Raw genomic sequence first — 17,500 nt, forward strand, 5'->3', positions numbered from 1 at the left:
TTTACCCGTTTATCCGTTTACCTGTTTACCTGTTTACCTGTTTATCTGTTTATTAGCTCTGTAAGTGAATCTCGATACGTTATGAACTAAACAGCTGCTCATCCTCTGTGACTGCTAACGATGCAGCAACAGCATACCACTCCCAATATCACTCCCAATATCACTCCCAATATCACTCCCAATACCACTCCCAATATCACTCCCTCCCAATATCACTCCCTCACAATACCCCTCACAATATCCCTCCCAGCATCCATCACTACTGACTACACACACACACACACACACACACACTCCTCACTGACTGCACTACTGACTTCAAACACACACACACTCCTCACTCCTCACTGACTGCCCTACTCACACACACACACTCCTCACTGACTGCACTGCTGATCACACACTTCTCCTTTTTTCACTTCTCTGGTTGTTTAGGATGCGTCTCTGTGTTATGACGCGGATCTTCCTCTGGGGGAGCTGCAGAGTGATGTATTGTTCAGGGAGGGCCTCACTCTTGGGGGTCATGTGACCTACACCCCACGCCTGATTGCACTGGACCTTAAAGGTAACCCAGCAGCCACCAGGTCGTACAGAAGGCGCGTGTGTGTGGTGAGGGCGCGCGCACGTGTGGTGTGTGTGTGTGTGTGTGTGTGTGTGTGTGTGTGTGTGTGTGTGTGTGGGTGGGTGGTGAGGGCGCGCGCACGTGTGTGTGTGTGTGTGTGTGTGTGTGTGTGTGTGTGGGTGGGTGGTGAGGGCGTGTGTGTGTGTGTGTGTGTGTGTGGTGAGGGCGCGTGTGGACTGCAGCTCTGGGGTAACGCCGATCTCTTCCAAACTCATCACCAAGTTGAAAGCTCTTGGACTTCAATCAGTGAATCAGTTGTTATTATTAAACTGTTTTATTCTAAAATTATATTTAATAACTGTTCAGTTTCCCAGCGTTTCGTTGCACTGTGCTCTCATCCCTGTACATTTCTGTATAGTGTTTAAGTTTTCAGGTCATGTTAATTGAGGAAGCCTGTCTCCCCTCATCGTTTCTGATTTCATATGTTTGACCTGCTGTTCGATGTGAGCGGACCGTTATCACAGCGCTTCACTGCTGAACTGTGTAACTCTGAAAATATCAGAGGTCTCGGATTGACTGTTCAGTTAGAGGACGGGTGTTCTAACTTTGACGTTATCTAGATCTGTATGTAAATGTGTTTTTGGTCTCAGATGATTGTTCTAGAACCTTGTTTAAGGAAACAGTAGAACTCTCGGTTCTGAAATCCTGATCTTTGTTTTCTGCAGGAAGTCTTCAGACGCTGAAACAGGAGGGCAGTCTGTATGCTACGGGACAGGACTCGAGCGCTTTCACATGGTGTGTGTGTGTGTGTGTGTGTGTGTGTGTTTAACAGTAAGAGGTAATATTTTTGATCTGTGTGGGTCTGAGTCTACAGTCTGATTTTACTTTCAGGCAGGGCGAAATAATGACCCATAAAGAAAGTCCTCCAGATAAGAACGTGTTCCTGCAGGACCTGGACAGACTGGACGTAAGATCAGACTTCTACACCCCCACCCCTCCGTTCTTTTGGTCCTCTGAAGCTCACTGATCTTCACTAAAACAATGCTTTAAAAATCCGTTTAAAGGTTCTTCTATAGAACTGTTCCAAACACCATTTCCACCTAGAACCATCAAACACGGTATGTAATTAATTCTGAGTCTGTGTGTGTGTGTGTGTGTGTGTGTGTGCGCAGAATGGAGAGCTGTTAGCAGAGCCGGATTTCAGCCCCCCTGCAGCTGCAGCTGGACGCTGTTCAGGTAAAGTCAGTAAACCAGTAAAACCATCGGTCAGCCTTAATGGTGATGTGATGTCAGATGGAATTTCTCTCTGGAACAGGGGGAGCTGTTGCCATAGAAACGGTGAACAGCGCACTGGAGCGCGTGCAGAAATCCTATATGCTGGAGGGCAGTGTGAGGGTGTGGTCAGATTTCCTGAGGCTCCACCTTCATCCTCGCACAATTTCAGTCATTCACCAGTACAACCATGATGGGTGAGTGACGCAAACTGTACTACACTACACACCACACTGTACTACACTACACACCACACTATACTGTACTACACACCACACTGTACTACACTATACTACACACCACACTGTACCACACTATACTACACACCACACTGTACCACACTATACTACATACCACACTACACTGTACTACACACTACACTGTACTACACACCACACTGTACTATACTACACAACACACTGTACTATACTACACACTATACTGTACTACACTATACTACACACCACACTGTACTACACTACACACCACACTATACTGTACTACACACCACACTGTACTACACTATACTACACACCACACTGTACCACACTATACTACATACCACACTACACTGTACTACACACTACACTGTACTACACACCACACTATACTGTACTACACACCACACTGTACTATACTACACAACACACTGTACTATACTACACACTATACTGTACTACACACCACACTGTACCGTACTATACTACACACCAAACTGCACCACACTATTCTACACACCACACTGTACCACTCTATACTACAAACCACACTATACTGTACTACACTACACACTATACTGTACTACACTATACTGTACTACACTATACTACACACCACACTGTACTACACACCACACTACTATACTACACACCACACTGTACCACACTATACTACACACCACACTGTACTACATACCACACTATACTACACACCACACTGTACCACACTATACTACACACCACACTACATACCACACTATACTACATACCACACTATACTGTACCACACTATACTACATACCACACTATACTACACACCACACTGTACCACACTATACTACACACCACACTACATACCACACTATACTACATACCACACTGTACTGTACTACACACCACACTGTACCTCACTATACTACACACCACACTATACCACACTATACTACATACCACACTGTACTGTACTACACACCACACTGTACCACACTATACTACACACCACACTATACTACACACCACACTGTACCACACTATACTGTACCACACTATTCTACATACCACACTATACTATACTACACACCACACTGTACTGTACTATACTACATACCACACTATACTGTACTACACACCACACTATACTGTACTACACTATACTACACACCACACTGTACCACACTATACACCACACTATACTGTACTACACACTACACTGTACTATACTACACAACACACTGTACTATACTACACACTATACTGTACTACACACCACACTGTACCGTACTATACTACACACCAAACTGCACCACACTATTCTACACACCACACTGTACCACTCTATACTACAAACCACACTATACTGTACTACACTACACACTTTACTGTACTACACTATACTGTACTACACTATACTACACACCACACTGTACTACACACCACACTACTATACTACACACCACACTGTACCACACTATACTACACACCACACTGTACTACATACCACACTATACTACACACCACACTGTACCACACTATACTACACACCACACTACATACCACACTATACTACATACCACACTATACTGTACCACACTATACTACATACCACACTATACTACACACCACACTGTACCACACTATACTACACACCACACTACATACCACACTATACTACATACCACACTGTACTGTACTACACACCACACTGTACCTCACTATACTACACACCACACTATACCACACTATACTACATACCACACTGTACTGTACTACACACCACACTGTACCACACTATACTACACACCACACTATACTACACACCACACTGTACCACACTATACTGTACCACACTATTCTACATACCACACTATACTATACTACACACCACACTGTACTGTACTATACTACATACCACACTATACTGTACTACACACCACACTATACTGTACTACACTATACTACACACCACACTGTACCACACTATACACCACACTATACTGTACTACACACCACACTATACTACACACTACACTGTACCACACTATACTACACACCACACTGTACTACACTACACACCACACCATACTACACACTACACTGTACCACACTATACTGTACTACACTATACTACACACCACACTGTACTACACTATATTACACTATATTATACTACACACCACACTATACTGTACTAAACATTACACTATACTATACTACATACCACACTATACTGTACCACACTATACTACATACCACACTATACTGTACTACACACCACACTGTACTACACTACACACTGTACTACACTGTACTACACACCACACTGTACTACACTACACACCACACTGTACTACACTACACACCACACTATACTGTACTACACACCACACTATACTGTACTACACTATATTACACACTACTATACTACACGCCACACTGTACTATACTATACACCATACTGTACTATACTACACACTATACTATACTACACACCACACTGTACTATACTATACTACACACCACACTACACTGTACTACACTACACTATACTACACACCACACTGTACTACACTATACTAAACACTATACTGTACTACATACCACACTGTACTATACTATGCTACACACCACACTGCACTACCCTACACACCACACTATACTACACTATACTATACTACACACCACATTATACTATACTGTACTACACACCGCACTATACTACACACTATACTATACTACACACTACACCACATTATACTGTACTACACTATACTACACACCACAATGCACTACACATTATACTATGCTACACACCATACTACACACTACACTATACCACACTATACTATACTACACTACACAGTACTACACACTATACTGCACACCACAATACACTACACATTATAGTATGCTACACACTACACTACACACTACACTATACTGGGAGTTGGGAGCATTTAAGCAGCTCACTGACTGCTACTCGCTGCCGTGAAATGAACCTCCTTGACTCTCCACCTTTCTCCACGGCTCTCCGGCTCATGCTCCTTGGCAATCCCAGCTAACGAGACAGTCACAGCGTTTCCCATCAAATCCGAGGACCTCGAGAACTCCCTTGCTTGATTTAGTTAATACATTTGGCTCCTTCTCTGGCAACAATATAAACTGGGACAAAAGTGGATTGATGCCCCTTGGTAAAAAGATTGATATGCAGTTTATTTCTAAAGTTCAATTAAAATTTGCTCCTGAACATTTTACATACTTGAGTATTGAGGTAACAAAAAAGAAGAAAACCAGATGAAGGTGATTTGGCAGAACAAAATTACAACAAAAAACAACAAAAGTAGAACATAAAAGTTTGGAAAACTCTCTCTATCAGTGGTGGGCAGAATTAATGGCATTAAAATGGTCGTCCTTTCTCGGTTTCTCTATTTGTTCTGCAGGTGCTTTTCTTCCACAACGTTACTTCAAACAATTGAACAGTCTCATTACTTCATTTCTATGAAATTACAAAACTGCCAGAATCTCTCAGAAGCATGTATGTAAACTAATGGTTTTGTTTATTATTGGGCAGCCAATTTAAACATCCTCTCTCTGGTAAAAACATCCTTCAGATCAACAATATGAAATTCTCTCTTGGCTGGCAGCTGAACGTTCTGTGTGTCAGAATACCTCAATATGAAGTTTAATTAATAGTCCAATTCAAACGCATAAATCTTTATACAGCAACAGTTTCATGATCCATAACACCCTGAAAATCTGGAGACAAATTAAATATACTTAAAAGCGCCCAATATGTACACAGAAACTCCAGAATGTCACATTCCCGCCTTGCCAGCAGCACTAAAGGATGTGGTCTTCTTTCAATGGAAAAACAGAGGTCTGTACATTGACAACTGTTTTGCTTCTTTTCAACAACTGCAAATTTCCTTCTACACATTTATTTCGCATATTTACAAATTTGGCACTTTACCAGGACACATTTAGCTGCATTTGAAGCCAAACCACTTTTCCTTGGAGAAGATTCTTTCTATCTGCCCAAATTCAAAAGGAACGGTTTCCGCTTTTTATACCATCTTACACGATCACGTTGTCCTTCAGTCCAACTCTCTCAAACAAGCATGGATGGAGGAACTTGGTATAGATTACCCATGAACAATTTGAAGAAGTTTAAGAGAATATCAACACGTGTTTAAAAAATACGAGATATACATTTGATACAGTTTAAAATAGTCCATAGACTTCACTACTCAAAGGCCAAATTACATTACATTAAAAATTACAAGATTTTTCCAGAGATTCCCCCCATATGCATTAACTGTAAAACTGAAGGAACATTTTCACCAACTCTGGACTTCACGAGTTCTGGAAGTTTTTGACACAGTGTATGATGCAATCTGCGTGCCTGACTCCTTATATGCAGTATTGGGAAAGGGAGACTCTAATCTGGTCTGAGTAGATTTCAGAAACGGGCCGTTTCTCTTTGTGTTCTTTTAGCAAACGGATTAAAATGACAGTGGACATCGGAAGCTGCACCATCAATTAAAACATGAAGTAGAGATTTGTTAACGTGCTCCATCTGGAGCAGCTACAATACAGTCTCTAACCGATAGACCAGAGCATTGTACTAAAATATGGCAACTGTGTGTGTGTGTGTGTGTGTGTGTGTGTGTGTGTGTGTTTTGGCAGTGAGTCTGCACGTTTGGAGGTGTTTGGCCAGGGAGAGGCGCTTTTGCAGGGCTCAGTACTCGAGGAGCTGGAAGACAGGCTACATTTCTTCATAGAGGAGTGTGACTACCTGCAGGTAATCACTCGACACCACCCGGCCCAGCCAAAGACACCCGGCTCGACTCCAACCAAGCCGCTCAAGCCGCCCGGCCCAGCTAAAGTCACGCTAAAGTGGCAGTTTTCTCACTTTCACACCTACTGTCTGTCTGCAGGGGTTCCAGGTGTTGTGTGACATCGCTGATGGTTTCTCAGGCTTTGGGTCGAAGGTCACAGAACTGTTGCAGGATTCCTATGGTGGGCGGGGCATCCTGACCTGGGGCGTGGCTCCTGTCACTCACAGAGACTCGGTGTGTGACCCAACATGAATGAGTATATTACACCAGTACAGTCAGCATAACCTCAGCTCCTCATTAAAACCCTCCACCTGGATCAGCTTTAAATAGACATGGAACCTTGATTAGGAGAGGGTTCCAAATGGAACATAAAGAATAGGTTCTCTGTAGTTCTCCATCCGCTGATCATCAGGTCACTGTTTTCATCCTCATATCTGCTGTGTTTACACAGAGTCCCATTAAGGAGCTTTATCACATGATGAACTACGCTCTGGGAACCGTCCACATGGCCAATCACAGCTCCTTTTTCTGCCCTTTGACCCTGAGGGGCGGGCTGGGCCGACGACCAGCTCCACCCATTGCATTTCCTCTGGTTAACTATGATGTGAGTGTCGTTTTTTAAAGCAGGTCTGAAAACTGAACTGACCAATCCAGATCCAGATCCAGATGCCCCTTTCTAACGAGTCCCTCTCTCTCCTTCTGTCTCTCTGTCTGTCTCTCTCGCTCACTCTCTCTGTCTCGCCCTCTCTCTCGCCTCCTCTCTCTCTCGCCCCCTCTAGCCCTCTCTGTGGTATCACTCCAGCTCTATTCTGGCTTTAGCACTGGATACCATGACTGCTTCCTTCAGATTGAGGCACAACAGCACCCCCATGTGGCAGCTGGCAGATGCACTGACTCTGTCAGGCAGAAAGGTGAGAGCAGTACACTGCGGCTCACTGGCCGTAATGTGATGATGATGAAGAAACACTATAGAATCACCCCTCGTTTTCGGTATTAATTAGATATTTTTGATATAGTTTGGTTTGTGGATCAGACCTGAGGGTCTGGGCTGATGGATACTGCAGTAAATCACAGTGTTTAATATGGAGACTCTGAACTGATCAGATTTGACTGATTTGAACTACGGTTCTGTGTGTTAATCTCAGGTCGTCTGTGCATATGGATCTGTTCCGTTTCCCATGATGCATGGCAGTTCTCTCCCTGATTCCCTGCAAGCGTGTGGTGAGGTGTTGCCTTGGAAACCCCTTTCAGCCTGTCCAGAGCAAGCTGACGGTCGCTGCTTCAGCCAGTCGGTGACTCTCAGAGGGCTGGAGGAGCAGAACCTCGTGAGGTAAGAAGCTGTGACCAGGACATGCCAGAGAGCAGACAGACATGCCGAGAGCGGTTAGATAAATGTAGACCGGTGTAACGGTAGTAACCTGTAATTCAGGTTGTGAACAGGTAATTGTAATATTTTGAATGTTATTGTGATGTGATGGCGGTTATGAATGTGGCATTGGGGGATATATGTGGTATAGGGGAAAAAATATGTGTTATTGGGGGGAATATGATATGTGTTATTGGGGGGAATATGATATGTGTTATTGGGGGGAATATGATATGTGTTATTGGGGGGAATATGATATGTGTTATTGGGGGGAATATGATATGAGGTATTGGGGGGAATATGATATGAGGTATTGGGGGATATATGTGGTATAGGGGAAAAAATATGTGTTATTGGGGGGAATATGATATGTGTTATTGGGGGGAATATGATATGAGGTATTGGGGGGAATATGATATGAGGTATGGGGGATATGAGGTATAGGGGGAATATGATATGTGGTATTGGGGGGAATATGATATGAGGTATTGGGGGGAATATGATATGAGGTATGGGGGATATGATATGTGGTATTGGGGGGAATATGATATGTGGTATGGGGGGAATATGATATGTGGTATTGGGGGGAATATGATATGTGGTATTGGGGGGAATATGATATGAGGTATGGGGGGATATGATATGAGGTATGGGGGATATGATATGTGGTTTGGGGGGAATATGATATGTGGTATTGGGGGGAATATGATATGTGGTATGGGGGATATGATATGTGGTATGGGGGGAATATGATATGAGGTATTGGGGGGAATATGATATGTGGTTTGGGGGGAATATGATATGTGGTATTGGGGGGAATATGATATGAGGTATGGGGGATATGATATGTGGTATGGGGGGAATATGATATGTGGTTTGGGGGGAATATGATATGTGGTATTGGGGGGAATATGATATGAGGTATGGGGGATATGATATGTGGTATGGGGGGAATATGATATGTGGTTTGGGGGGAATATGATATGTGGTATTGGGGGGAATATGATATGAGGTATGGGGGATATGATATGTGGTATGGGGGGAATATGATATGTGGTATTGGGGGGAATATGATATGTGGTATGGGGGATATGATATGTGGTATTGGGGGGAATATGATATGTGGTATTGGGGGGAATATGATATGTGGTATTGGGGGGAATATGATATGTGGTATGGGGGGAATATGATATGTGGTATTGGGGGGAATATGATATGTGGTATTGGGGAGAATATGATATGAGGTATGGGGGGAATATGATATGAGGTATTGGGGGGAATATGATATGAGGTATTGGGGGGAATATGATATGTGGTATTGGGGAGAATATGATATGAGGTATGGGGGGGAATATGATATGAGGTATGGGGGGAATATGATATGAGGTATTGGGGGGAATATGATATGTGGTATTGGGGAGAATATGATATGTGGTATTGGGGAGAATATGATATGAGGTATTGGGGGGAATATGATATGAGGTATTGGGGGGAATATGATATGTGGTATTGGGGAGAATGTGATATGAAGTATTGGGGGGAATATGATATGTGGTATGGGGGGAATATGATATGAGGTATTGGGGGGAATATGATATGTGGTATTGGGGGGAATATGATATGTGGTATTGGGGGGAATATGATATGTGGTATTGGGGGGAATATGATATGAGGTATGGGGGGAATGTGATATGAGGTATGGGGGATATGATATGAGGTATGGGGGATATGATATGTGGTATTGGGGGGAATGTGATATGTGGTATTGGGGGGAATGTGATATGAGGTATGGGAGGATATGATATGAGGTATGGGAGGATATGATATGAGGTATGGGGGATATGATATGTGGTATTGGGGAGAATATGATATGAGGTATGGGGGGATATGATATGTGGTATAGGGGAAAAGATATGTGGTATTGGGGGGGATATGATATGTGGTATTGGGGAGGATATGATATGTGGTATTGGGGAGAATATGATATGAGGTATGGGGGGAATGTGATATGAAGTATTGGGGGGAATATGATATGAGGTATTGGGGGGAATATGATATGAGGTATTGGGGGGAATATGATATGTGGTATTGGGGGGAATATGATATGTGGTATTGGGGGGAATATGATATGAGGTATGGGGGGAATGTGATATGAGGTATGGGGGGATATGATATGAGGTATGGGGGATATGATATGTGGTATTGGGGGGGAATGTGATATGAGGTATGGGGGGAATGTGATATGAGATATGGGAGGATATGATATGAGGTATGGGGGATATGATATGTGGTATTGGGGGGGATATGATATGTGGTATTGGGGAGGATATGATATGTGGTATTGGGGAGAATATGATATGAGGTATGGGGGGATATGATATGTGGTATAGGGGAAAAGATATGTGGTATTGGGGGGGATATGATATGTGGTATTGGGGAGAATATGATATGAGGTATGGGGGGATATGATATGTGGTATAGGGGAAAAGATATGTGGTATTGGGGGGGATATGATATGTGGTATTGGGGGGGATATGATATGTGGTATTGGGGAGAATATGATATGAGGTATTGGGGGGGATATGATATGTGGTATTGGGGAGAATATGATATGAGGTATGGGGGGATATGATATGTGGTATAGGGGAAAAGATATGTGGTATTGGGGGGGATATGATATGTGGTATTGGGGAGGATATGATATGTGGTATTGGGGGGAATATGATATGTGGTATTGGGGAGAATATGATATGAGGTATGGGGGGATATGATATGTGGTATAGGGGAAAAGATATGTGGTATTGGGGGGGATATGATATGTGGTATTGGGGAGGATATGATATGTGGTATTGGGGAGAATATGATATGAGGTATGGGGGGATATGATATGTGGTATAGGGGAAAAGATATGTGGTATTGGGGGGGATATGATATGTGGTATTGGGGGGGATATGATATGTGGCATGGGGGGGTATAAATGCTACGACTGTACAGATATATTACTCTATCATTCCTTCTTCCTGTAGTCCATTGGTTCCTGGCACTGAGCCAGCCAGCCCCTTGCACTGTGCCCAGTCAGGAGAGGAAGTTCTAGATATGTACATGAGATCACACTACCCTTCTACACCACTGTGAGTTTTACACACACACACACACACACACACACACACACATATATGTACAGGTTTTACATACACTACTCACAGAAAGTTATATTGGGCTTTTGGGTGATTTTATCACTAAAAGTGGGGCATTGAAGTAGAAGCATGTAACTGTGATCTCAAACAATTTATTGAAACAAAAGCCAACAGCAGCGGCGGGCATACCCCAGCAAAAAATCTCCCCCCAATTACGGCTTGACAACAACGTCTCATGCTGTTCACAAGTCGACTTTGCTGAGGCTTCTGACTCTTTTTGAAGGGTTAGGTTCCACAGGGCACTGTTCACAGTAAAGCGGTCATCAGTGTGGGATGTCACCAAAGGACTTTTATGCCTTTCGGTGACTCTCCCTGCTGATTCCTCTCTGTGACACTCTAATCTCAGCGGCCATTTTCGTCTGAGAAGATCCTGTTTAAAGTATTGCAACGGCGAGGTCCTGTTAATCAGTTGTTAGGTGTGGTTTTGGAACAGCATGATGGGGACTACTGTTTAAATACCAGTTCTAATTGAAGCAGGAAATGTATTGGTTGATTCATGGATCAAACACATGGATTTTGCTGTTAATCTCCTTGTTAGAGAACAGCTGAAACATTGAACAGTTGGACATGGGCATTCAAAAGTTTAGAGGAGGTCACGTTAAGTTTACCTGTAAAAGTTTGGAGTGCATTTTAGGTTCATCCTGAAATTTTACCTGAAAACTGTTTGTGAGTAGCATCTCATCTCTGGTGATTATGATTGGCTATGATATTAACAACTGTTGCCGTTTACGTGAACTGATTATTATTATTATCATTATTACCACCATTACTCGTCATTACTCTGACCATCACTACTATGATTGAATTATATTATGAAGATGTCAGCACACCTGAGCAGTATATAAGTTTCGGAGGTTCAGTGATTTTTATCAATAATGTATTATTTATTAATCTCTTGTCCTCTTACTGATCCTGAAAAAGCTGCTTTGTGAAAAACCAGCTGGAGAAAACACTCTATACAAATACATTTGATTTGATGGTGGTTTATCTGACATGTTTAGATGGTAAGGCTGACAAAAAGCACACATTCTACAGACCATAACAATTCCCTACAGTAAGTGTGTGTGTATTTGTCTCTGCAGGGCAGTGCAGCTGGTGTCCTCTCCCAGTAAACTGACCCCTCCCTTCCCCCAGATTTTCAGTCCAATCCTGGACTCCCAGGGACTAATTGAGAACCAAACTCCCAGAACAGGCAAGTACTGATTTCTGTTTTACACCATAAATACTGTTTTCAATAATCAACTTAATTCATGATTGATTAAAGCAGCTCTTTGTGTAAACATGTGGTGAGTGTACACTGTCCTCTACTGCTGTCCAGTGTGTTCTCTGAATCAATCTCTCTCTCTCTCTCTCTCTCTCTGTCTCTCTCTCTCTCTCTCTCTCTCTCTCTCTCAGCCATGGCGGTGTCGTCATTGCCGGTTCTGACTTGTGTCCAGTCCAGTGTGGGTGTCGGTCAGATGCTGGCAGAGCTGCAAAAGTGCAGCAGTGCGGTGGATCTGCGCCGCCTGGCCCCCAGCTTTCTTTCCCAGGGTCCTGAGCCTGCTGATTTCACCGAGAGCCTCGAGCAACTCCGCAGTCTTGCCTCCCGTTACCGTGATGACAGTGGAGGAACACTTCGCTCTTCCTCTGAAGAAGAGGAAGATGATTAGCTCTAGTTATCACCAACGTCATCCACAGAGCTGCAAAGACCAATCAGATCAGTCCATCTGAATGTGCATGGAGGGATAGGGAAGACGATGAAGGATGGATGGAGCGGACAGGTGGAGGTGTGGATGGAGTAATGGAAGGACTGGTAGAAGGAAAATTAGAAGAAGAAGTGGCAGCACTGATGAATGAATAGATAGATGGAGTAAGACTGAGCTGCTTTGTATGAGAATGCATGGAGAAGCTGAAGCACTGATGGGGGCTGTGTTCCACTTCACTCTGCTCAGCACAAAGATCATTTGCTTCATACTAATATAATGCACTTTTTTCTGCTCTATTTGGGACTGGGCTGAGAACTGGGACACTTCAGGCATAAAGAAAACACCATGACCGTGTCTATCTGCTTGAGAATTGCTGTCTTGAGGTGGTGAGTCCAGACTGGATTTTGGACTGGATCACTGATCAACACGGTCACTGAAGGAGTAACCGAGGGGAGGTCACTGTGTAGGAATAATAGAGAGGATATCACTGTTTGGTGTGTGTGACCATGTTGTGTGTTTTATTAAAAATCTGCTTTGAATTATGTTTGATTTCTTGGTCAGATATGAGCCAGTCACCAAACTAGAAACAAGACAGAAAGAAAGCTAGTATAAAAACTCAGCAGTTAAAAACTCCCTTTATTTGGAGTGGAAAAAGTCATCAGACTCTCAATAACATCTAATGGAACAGCATCTGAACTTTCAGTAAATTATCTAGAGATGTTTACTGAAGACATCAGCTGTTCTTTACCTATTTGGAGAGTCCAAGTTCAGATCGGTAGATGTTTTCTTGAGAGGTCGCTGATCAACAGGTCTCATACTGGACATCTGAACAGCCTCAATAAGTTGTCTTATACCTGCTGAAATACACTGCTCAAAAACACTTCAACAACAATGTGTAACTCCAAGTCAGTCCCACTTCTGTGAAATCAACCTGTCCTGTTAGGAAGCAACACTGACTGTGAATCAGGTTCACCTGCGGTTGTTCAAATAGAACAGAGAACAGGTAGAAATGAGAGGCACTTAGCAACACAGCCCCTATAAAGGAGTGGTTCTACAGGTGGTGACCACAGACCACTTTTCAGTTCTCGCCCTTGTTAGTGTTCTCACCAATAGAGGGAGCATGAGATGGTGTCTACAACCTGCAGGTGCTGCTCAGGAAGTGCAGCTCATCCAGAATGGTACATCAATGCGAGCTGAAGGAAGGTTTGCTGTGTCCAGAGCATGGAGCAGATCCCAGGAGACAGACCAGTACACCAGCATGATGAAGGCATTGAAGCTTTGAAGACTGGCCCACCCATTCCCCAGACCTGAATCCAATCCAGCACATCTGGGACATCATGTTTCTTTCCATCCACCAACGCCACGCTGCACCACAGACTGTCCAGGAGTCGACTGATGCCTTAATCCAGGTCTGGGAGGAGGTCCCGCAGAACATCCGCCACCTCATCAGGAGCATGCCCAGGCGTTGTAGGGAGATCATACAGGCACGTGGAGACCACACACACACTACTGAGCCTCATTTAACTTGTCTTGAGGAATTTCCACTGAAGTTGGATCAGCCTGTAATTTACTTTTCCTCTGTTATTATGAGTATAAAAGCAAATCCAGACCTCTGTGGGATAATAAGTTTGATTTACATTGATCATTTTTGTTATTTTGTACTCAGCACTCCACTATGTAATGAATAAAGATTTTCAACTGGAATATGCCATTCATTGAGATCTAGGATGTTATTTTAGTGTTCCCTTTATTTGTTGAGAACTGTACCTTATGCTATATAAGTTTGGAACTTGGGTTAGGGTTGAAACTTGATCGTATTTCATTAAAAGCTACATTTATTCCTTATGTACTCTGGCTCACCGGTTGAATCCAACCAGACCTATTTCAGAGATGAAATGTGATGTACTCTCAAGTCCCCATTCCTAGTAAGTTAGGGTAAGGATAGAGGTGTAATTTTTCTGTAATAAATATGTATCCAAATTTATGTGAACAGTGAGTCTTATGGCACTTCATCAATGTAGAAGATAACCCTAAAAGCATTTTAGAAATTTAAAAAAATGTTTCTGTAAGTACATTTTCTGTAAATTATCTGTTTAGACATAATATATATATATATATATATATATATATATACATTTCTGTAACTATTAAATATTTATCAATGTCTATGCAAACAGTGAGTCCTATGGCAGTAAACCCTATCCCTTAAAAGTATTTCATGACATTTCTGTAAATGTTCTGCGTCAGGCCCTCGTTATCGTGCCCTCCCCAGGGCGATCACAAGCCGCCGCCCACAGGCCCAAATAATAATAATAATAATAACTTCCATTTCACGTCCTGGTTTTTTACATTTACATTTACATTAACATTTGCGGCATTTAGCAGTTAGTAGTTAGAATAGACCAATAATTAAAAGATACCTCTAAGCTTAGACATTACTAAACAACGACCCGTGTCGCTGCATTCTGGATGAGTTGCAGGGGCCTGATGGTGCGCAGAGGGAGACCAGCCAGAAGAGAGCTGCAGTAGTCAAGTCTGGAAGTGATGAGAGACTGAACGAGCACCTGGGCGACTCTCTAGAGAGGAAGGGTGGAATTCTCTGGATGTTGTACAGGAGAAATCTGTAGGACCGAGTCAGAACTGCAACATGACCTGAGAACGATAACTGATCATCCATGACTACACCAAGACTTCCAGCTTCTGTAGAGGAAGTGACCAGTGAGTTCTCAAAGGAGATGGCCTGATCGTTTTTAGGTCCAGCAGTTCCCGGGATGTACAACAGCTCTGTCTTGCTGGGATTAAGTTTGAGGTGGTGAGCCGCCATCCAAGAAGAGACGTCAGTGAGACACGCTGAGATACGGGCAGAAACCTGTGTGTCAGATGGTGGGAAAGAGAGCATGAGTTGAGTGTCATCGGCGTAACAGTGGTAAGAGAGTCCATGAGAGGAGATCACTTTACCAAGAGAGTGAGTGTAGAGTGAGAAAAGAAGAGGACCAAGAACCGAGCCTTGTGGAATGCCAGTGGAGAGACTACAAGGAGCAGACAGGGTAGTGGGAGGTGGGGGAGTAGGAGGGTTGAGGAGAGAGGAGAAGATGGTGAAGAGTTTGCGTGGGTCAGATGCAGATGTTTCCAGTTTCCCCCTGTAGTAGGATGCTTTAGCGGCAGCAACTTCCGTTCTAAACCTGGAGAGAAGAGACTGATAGGAGTGGAGGTCGGAGTCGTGTTGTGACTTCTGCCACTTCCTTTCAGCCAGTCTTAGCTCTCTACGGTTGTTGCGGAGAGCATCTGACAGCCACGGGGAAGGTGGAGAAGAATGTGTTGACCAAGGGGAGAAAGGGCAGGGTTAGGTTAGGGTTAGGGTTAAGGTTAGGGTTAAGGGTTAGGGTTAGGGTTAGGGTTAGGTTAGGGTTAGGGTGTTAGGGTTAGGGTTAGGGTTAGGGTTTAGGGTTAGGGTTAGGGTTAGGTTTTTGTTATGTACAATGACTTCCCCCATTACAATCCATCAGACTGCATGGTTGAGTAGGAAGATCAAGGGTAGTGCACGGGCCAGCGCTTGTTAAGCATTGCTATCGGGCTTTTGGTCCTGTAGTAGGCCTAAAGAGAGCAGAGTGAGGCGAGCAGAGTGAGGAGTGTGCCACTAGACTGAGCAGGACACCCTCTAGACCTACTTGGCCTTGTTTGCTCACCTGTTCTCTCTCCCCAATGCTACAGTAAAGCAGGGAGTGAACAGGTGTGAAGTTAAGGGTTAGGGTTAGAGTTAGGTTTAGGGTTGGGGGCTGGGGCTAGGGTTAAGGTTAAGGTTAGGGTTAGGGTTAGGGTTAGGTTAGGGTTAGGGTTAGGGTTAGGTTAGGGTTAGGGTTAGGGTTAGGGTTAGGTTAGGGTTAGGGTTAGGGTTAGGGTTTAGGGTTAGGGTTAGGGTTAGGGTTAGGGTAGGTTAGGGTTAGGGTTAGGGTTAGGGTTAGGTTAGGGTTAGGGTTAGGTTTTTGTTATGTACAATGACTTCCCCCATTACAATCCATCAGACTGCATGGTTGAGTAGGAAGATCAAGGGTAGTGCACGGGCCAGCGCTTGTTAAGCATTGCTATCGGGCTTTTGGTCCTGTAGTAGGCCTAAAGAGAGCAGAGTGAGGCGAGCAGAGTGAGGAGTGTGCCACTAGACTGAGCAGGACACCCTCTAGACCTACTTGGCCTTGTTTGCTCACCTGTTCTCTCTCCCCAATGCTACAGTAAAGCAGGGAGTGAACAGGTGTGAGGTTAAGGGTTAGGGTTAGAGTTAGGTTTAGGGTTGGGGGCTGGGGCTAGGGTTAAGGTTAGGGTTAGGGTTAGGGTTGGGTTAGGGTTAGGTTTAGGGTTAAGGTTATGATT

General features: G+C 43.7%; 1 protein-coding gene across 1 annotated transcript in view; it reads left to right on the plus strand.

The window, feature by feature from the left end:
- Positions 1–13,674, plus strand: part of msto1 (misato mitochondrial distribution and morphology regulator 1) — a 15,268-nt gene extending 1,594 nt beyond the window's left edge. The window contains exons 2-14 of the mRNA XM_072672123.1: positions 436–565; positions 1,288–1,357; positions 1,454–1,529; positions 1,735–1,798; positions 1,878–2,031; positions 6,736–6,850; positions 6,987–7,121; positions 7,339–7,491; positions 7,667–7,798; positions 8,033–8,217; positions 11,280–11,384; positions 12,533–12,642; positions 12,846–13,674. Coding sequence (XP_072528224.1) covers positions 436–565; positions 1,288–1,357; positions 1,454–1,529; positions 1,735–1,798; positions 1,878–2,031; positions 6,736–6,850; positions 6,987–7,121; positions 7,339–7,491; positions 7,667–7,798; positions 8,033–8,217; positions 11,280–11,384; positions 12,533–12,642; positions 12,846–13,099 — 1,683 coding nt within the window. The 3' untranslated portion in view covers positions 13,100–13,674. The remainder of the gene's footprint in view (positions 1–435; positions 566–1,287; positions 1,358–1,453; positions 1,530–1,734; positions 1,799–1,877; positions 2,032–6,735; positions 6,851–6,986; positions 7,122–7,338; positions 7,492–7,666; positions 7,799–8,032; positions 8,218–11,279; positions 11,385–12,532; positions 12,643–12,845) is intronic.
- The last annotated feature ends 3,826 nt before the right edge of the window (positions 13,675–17,500 follow it).

Source organism: Salminus brasiliensis, unplaced genomic scaffold, assembly GCF_030463535.1.
Source record: "Salminus brasiliensis unplaced genomic scaffold, fSalBra1.hap2 scaffold_77, whole genome shotgun sequence".
In the NCBI taxonomy this organism is placed as follows: Eukaryota; Metazoa; Chordata; class Actinopteri; order Characiformes; family Bryconidae; genus Salminus; species Salminus brasiliensis.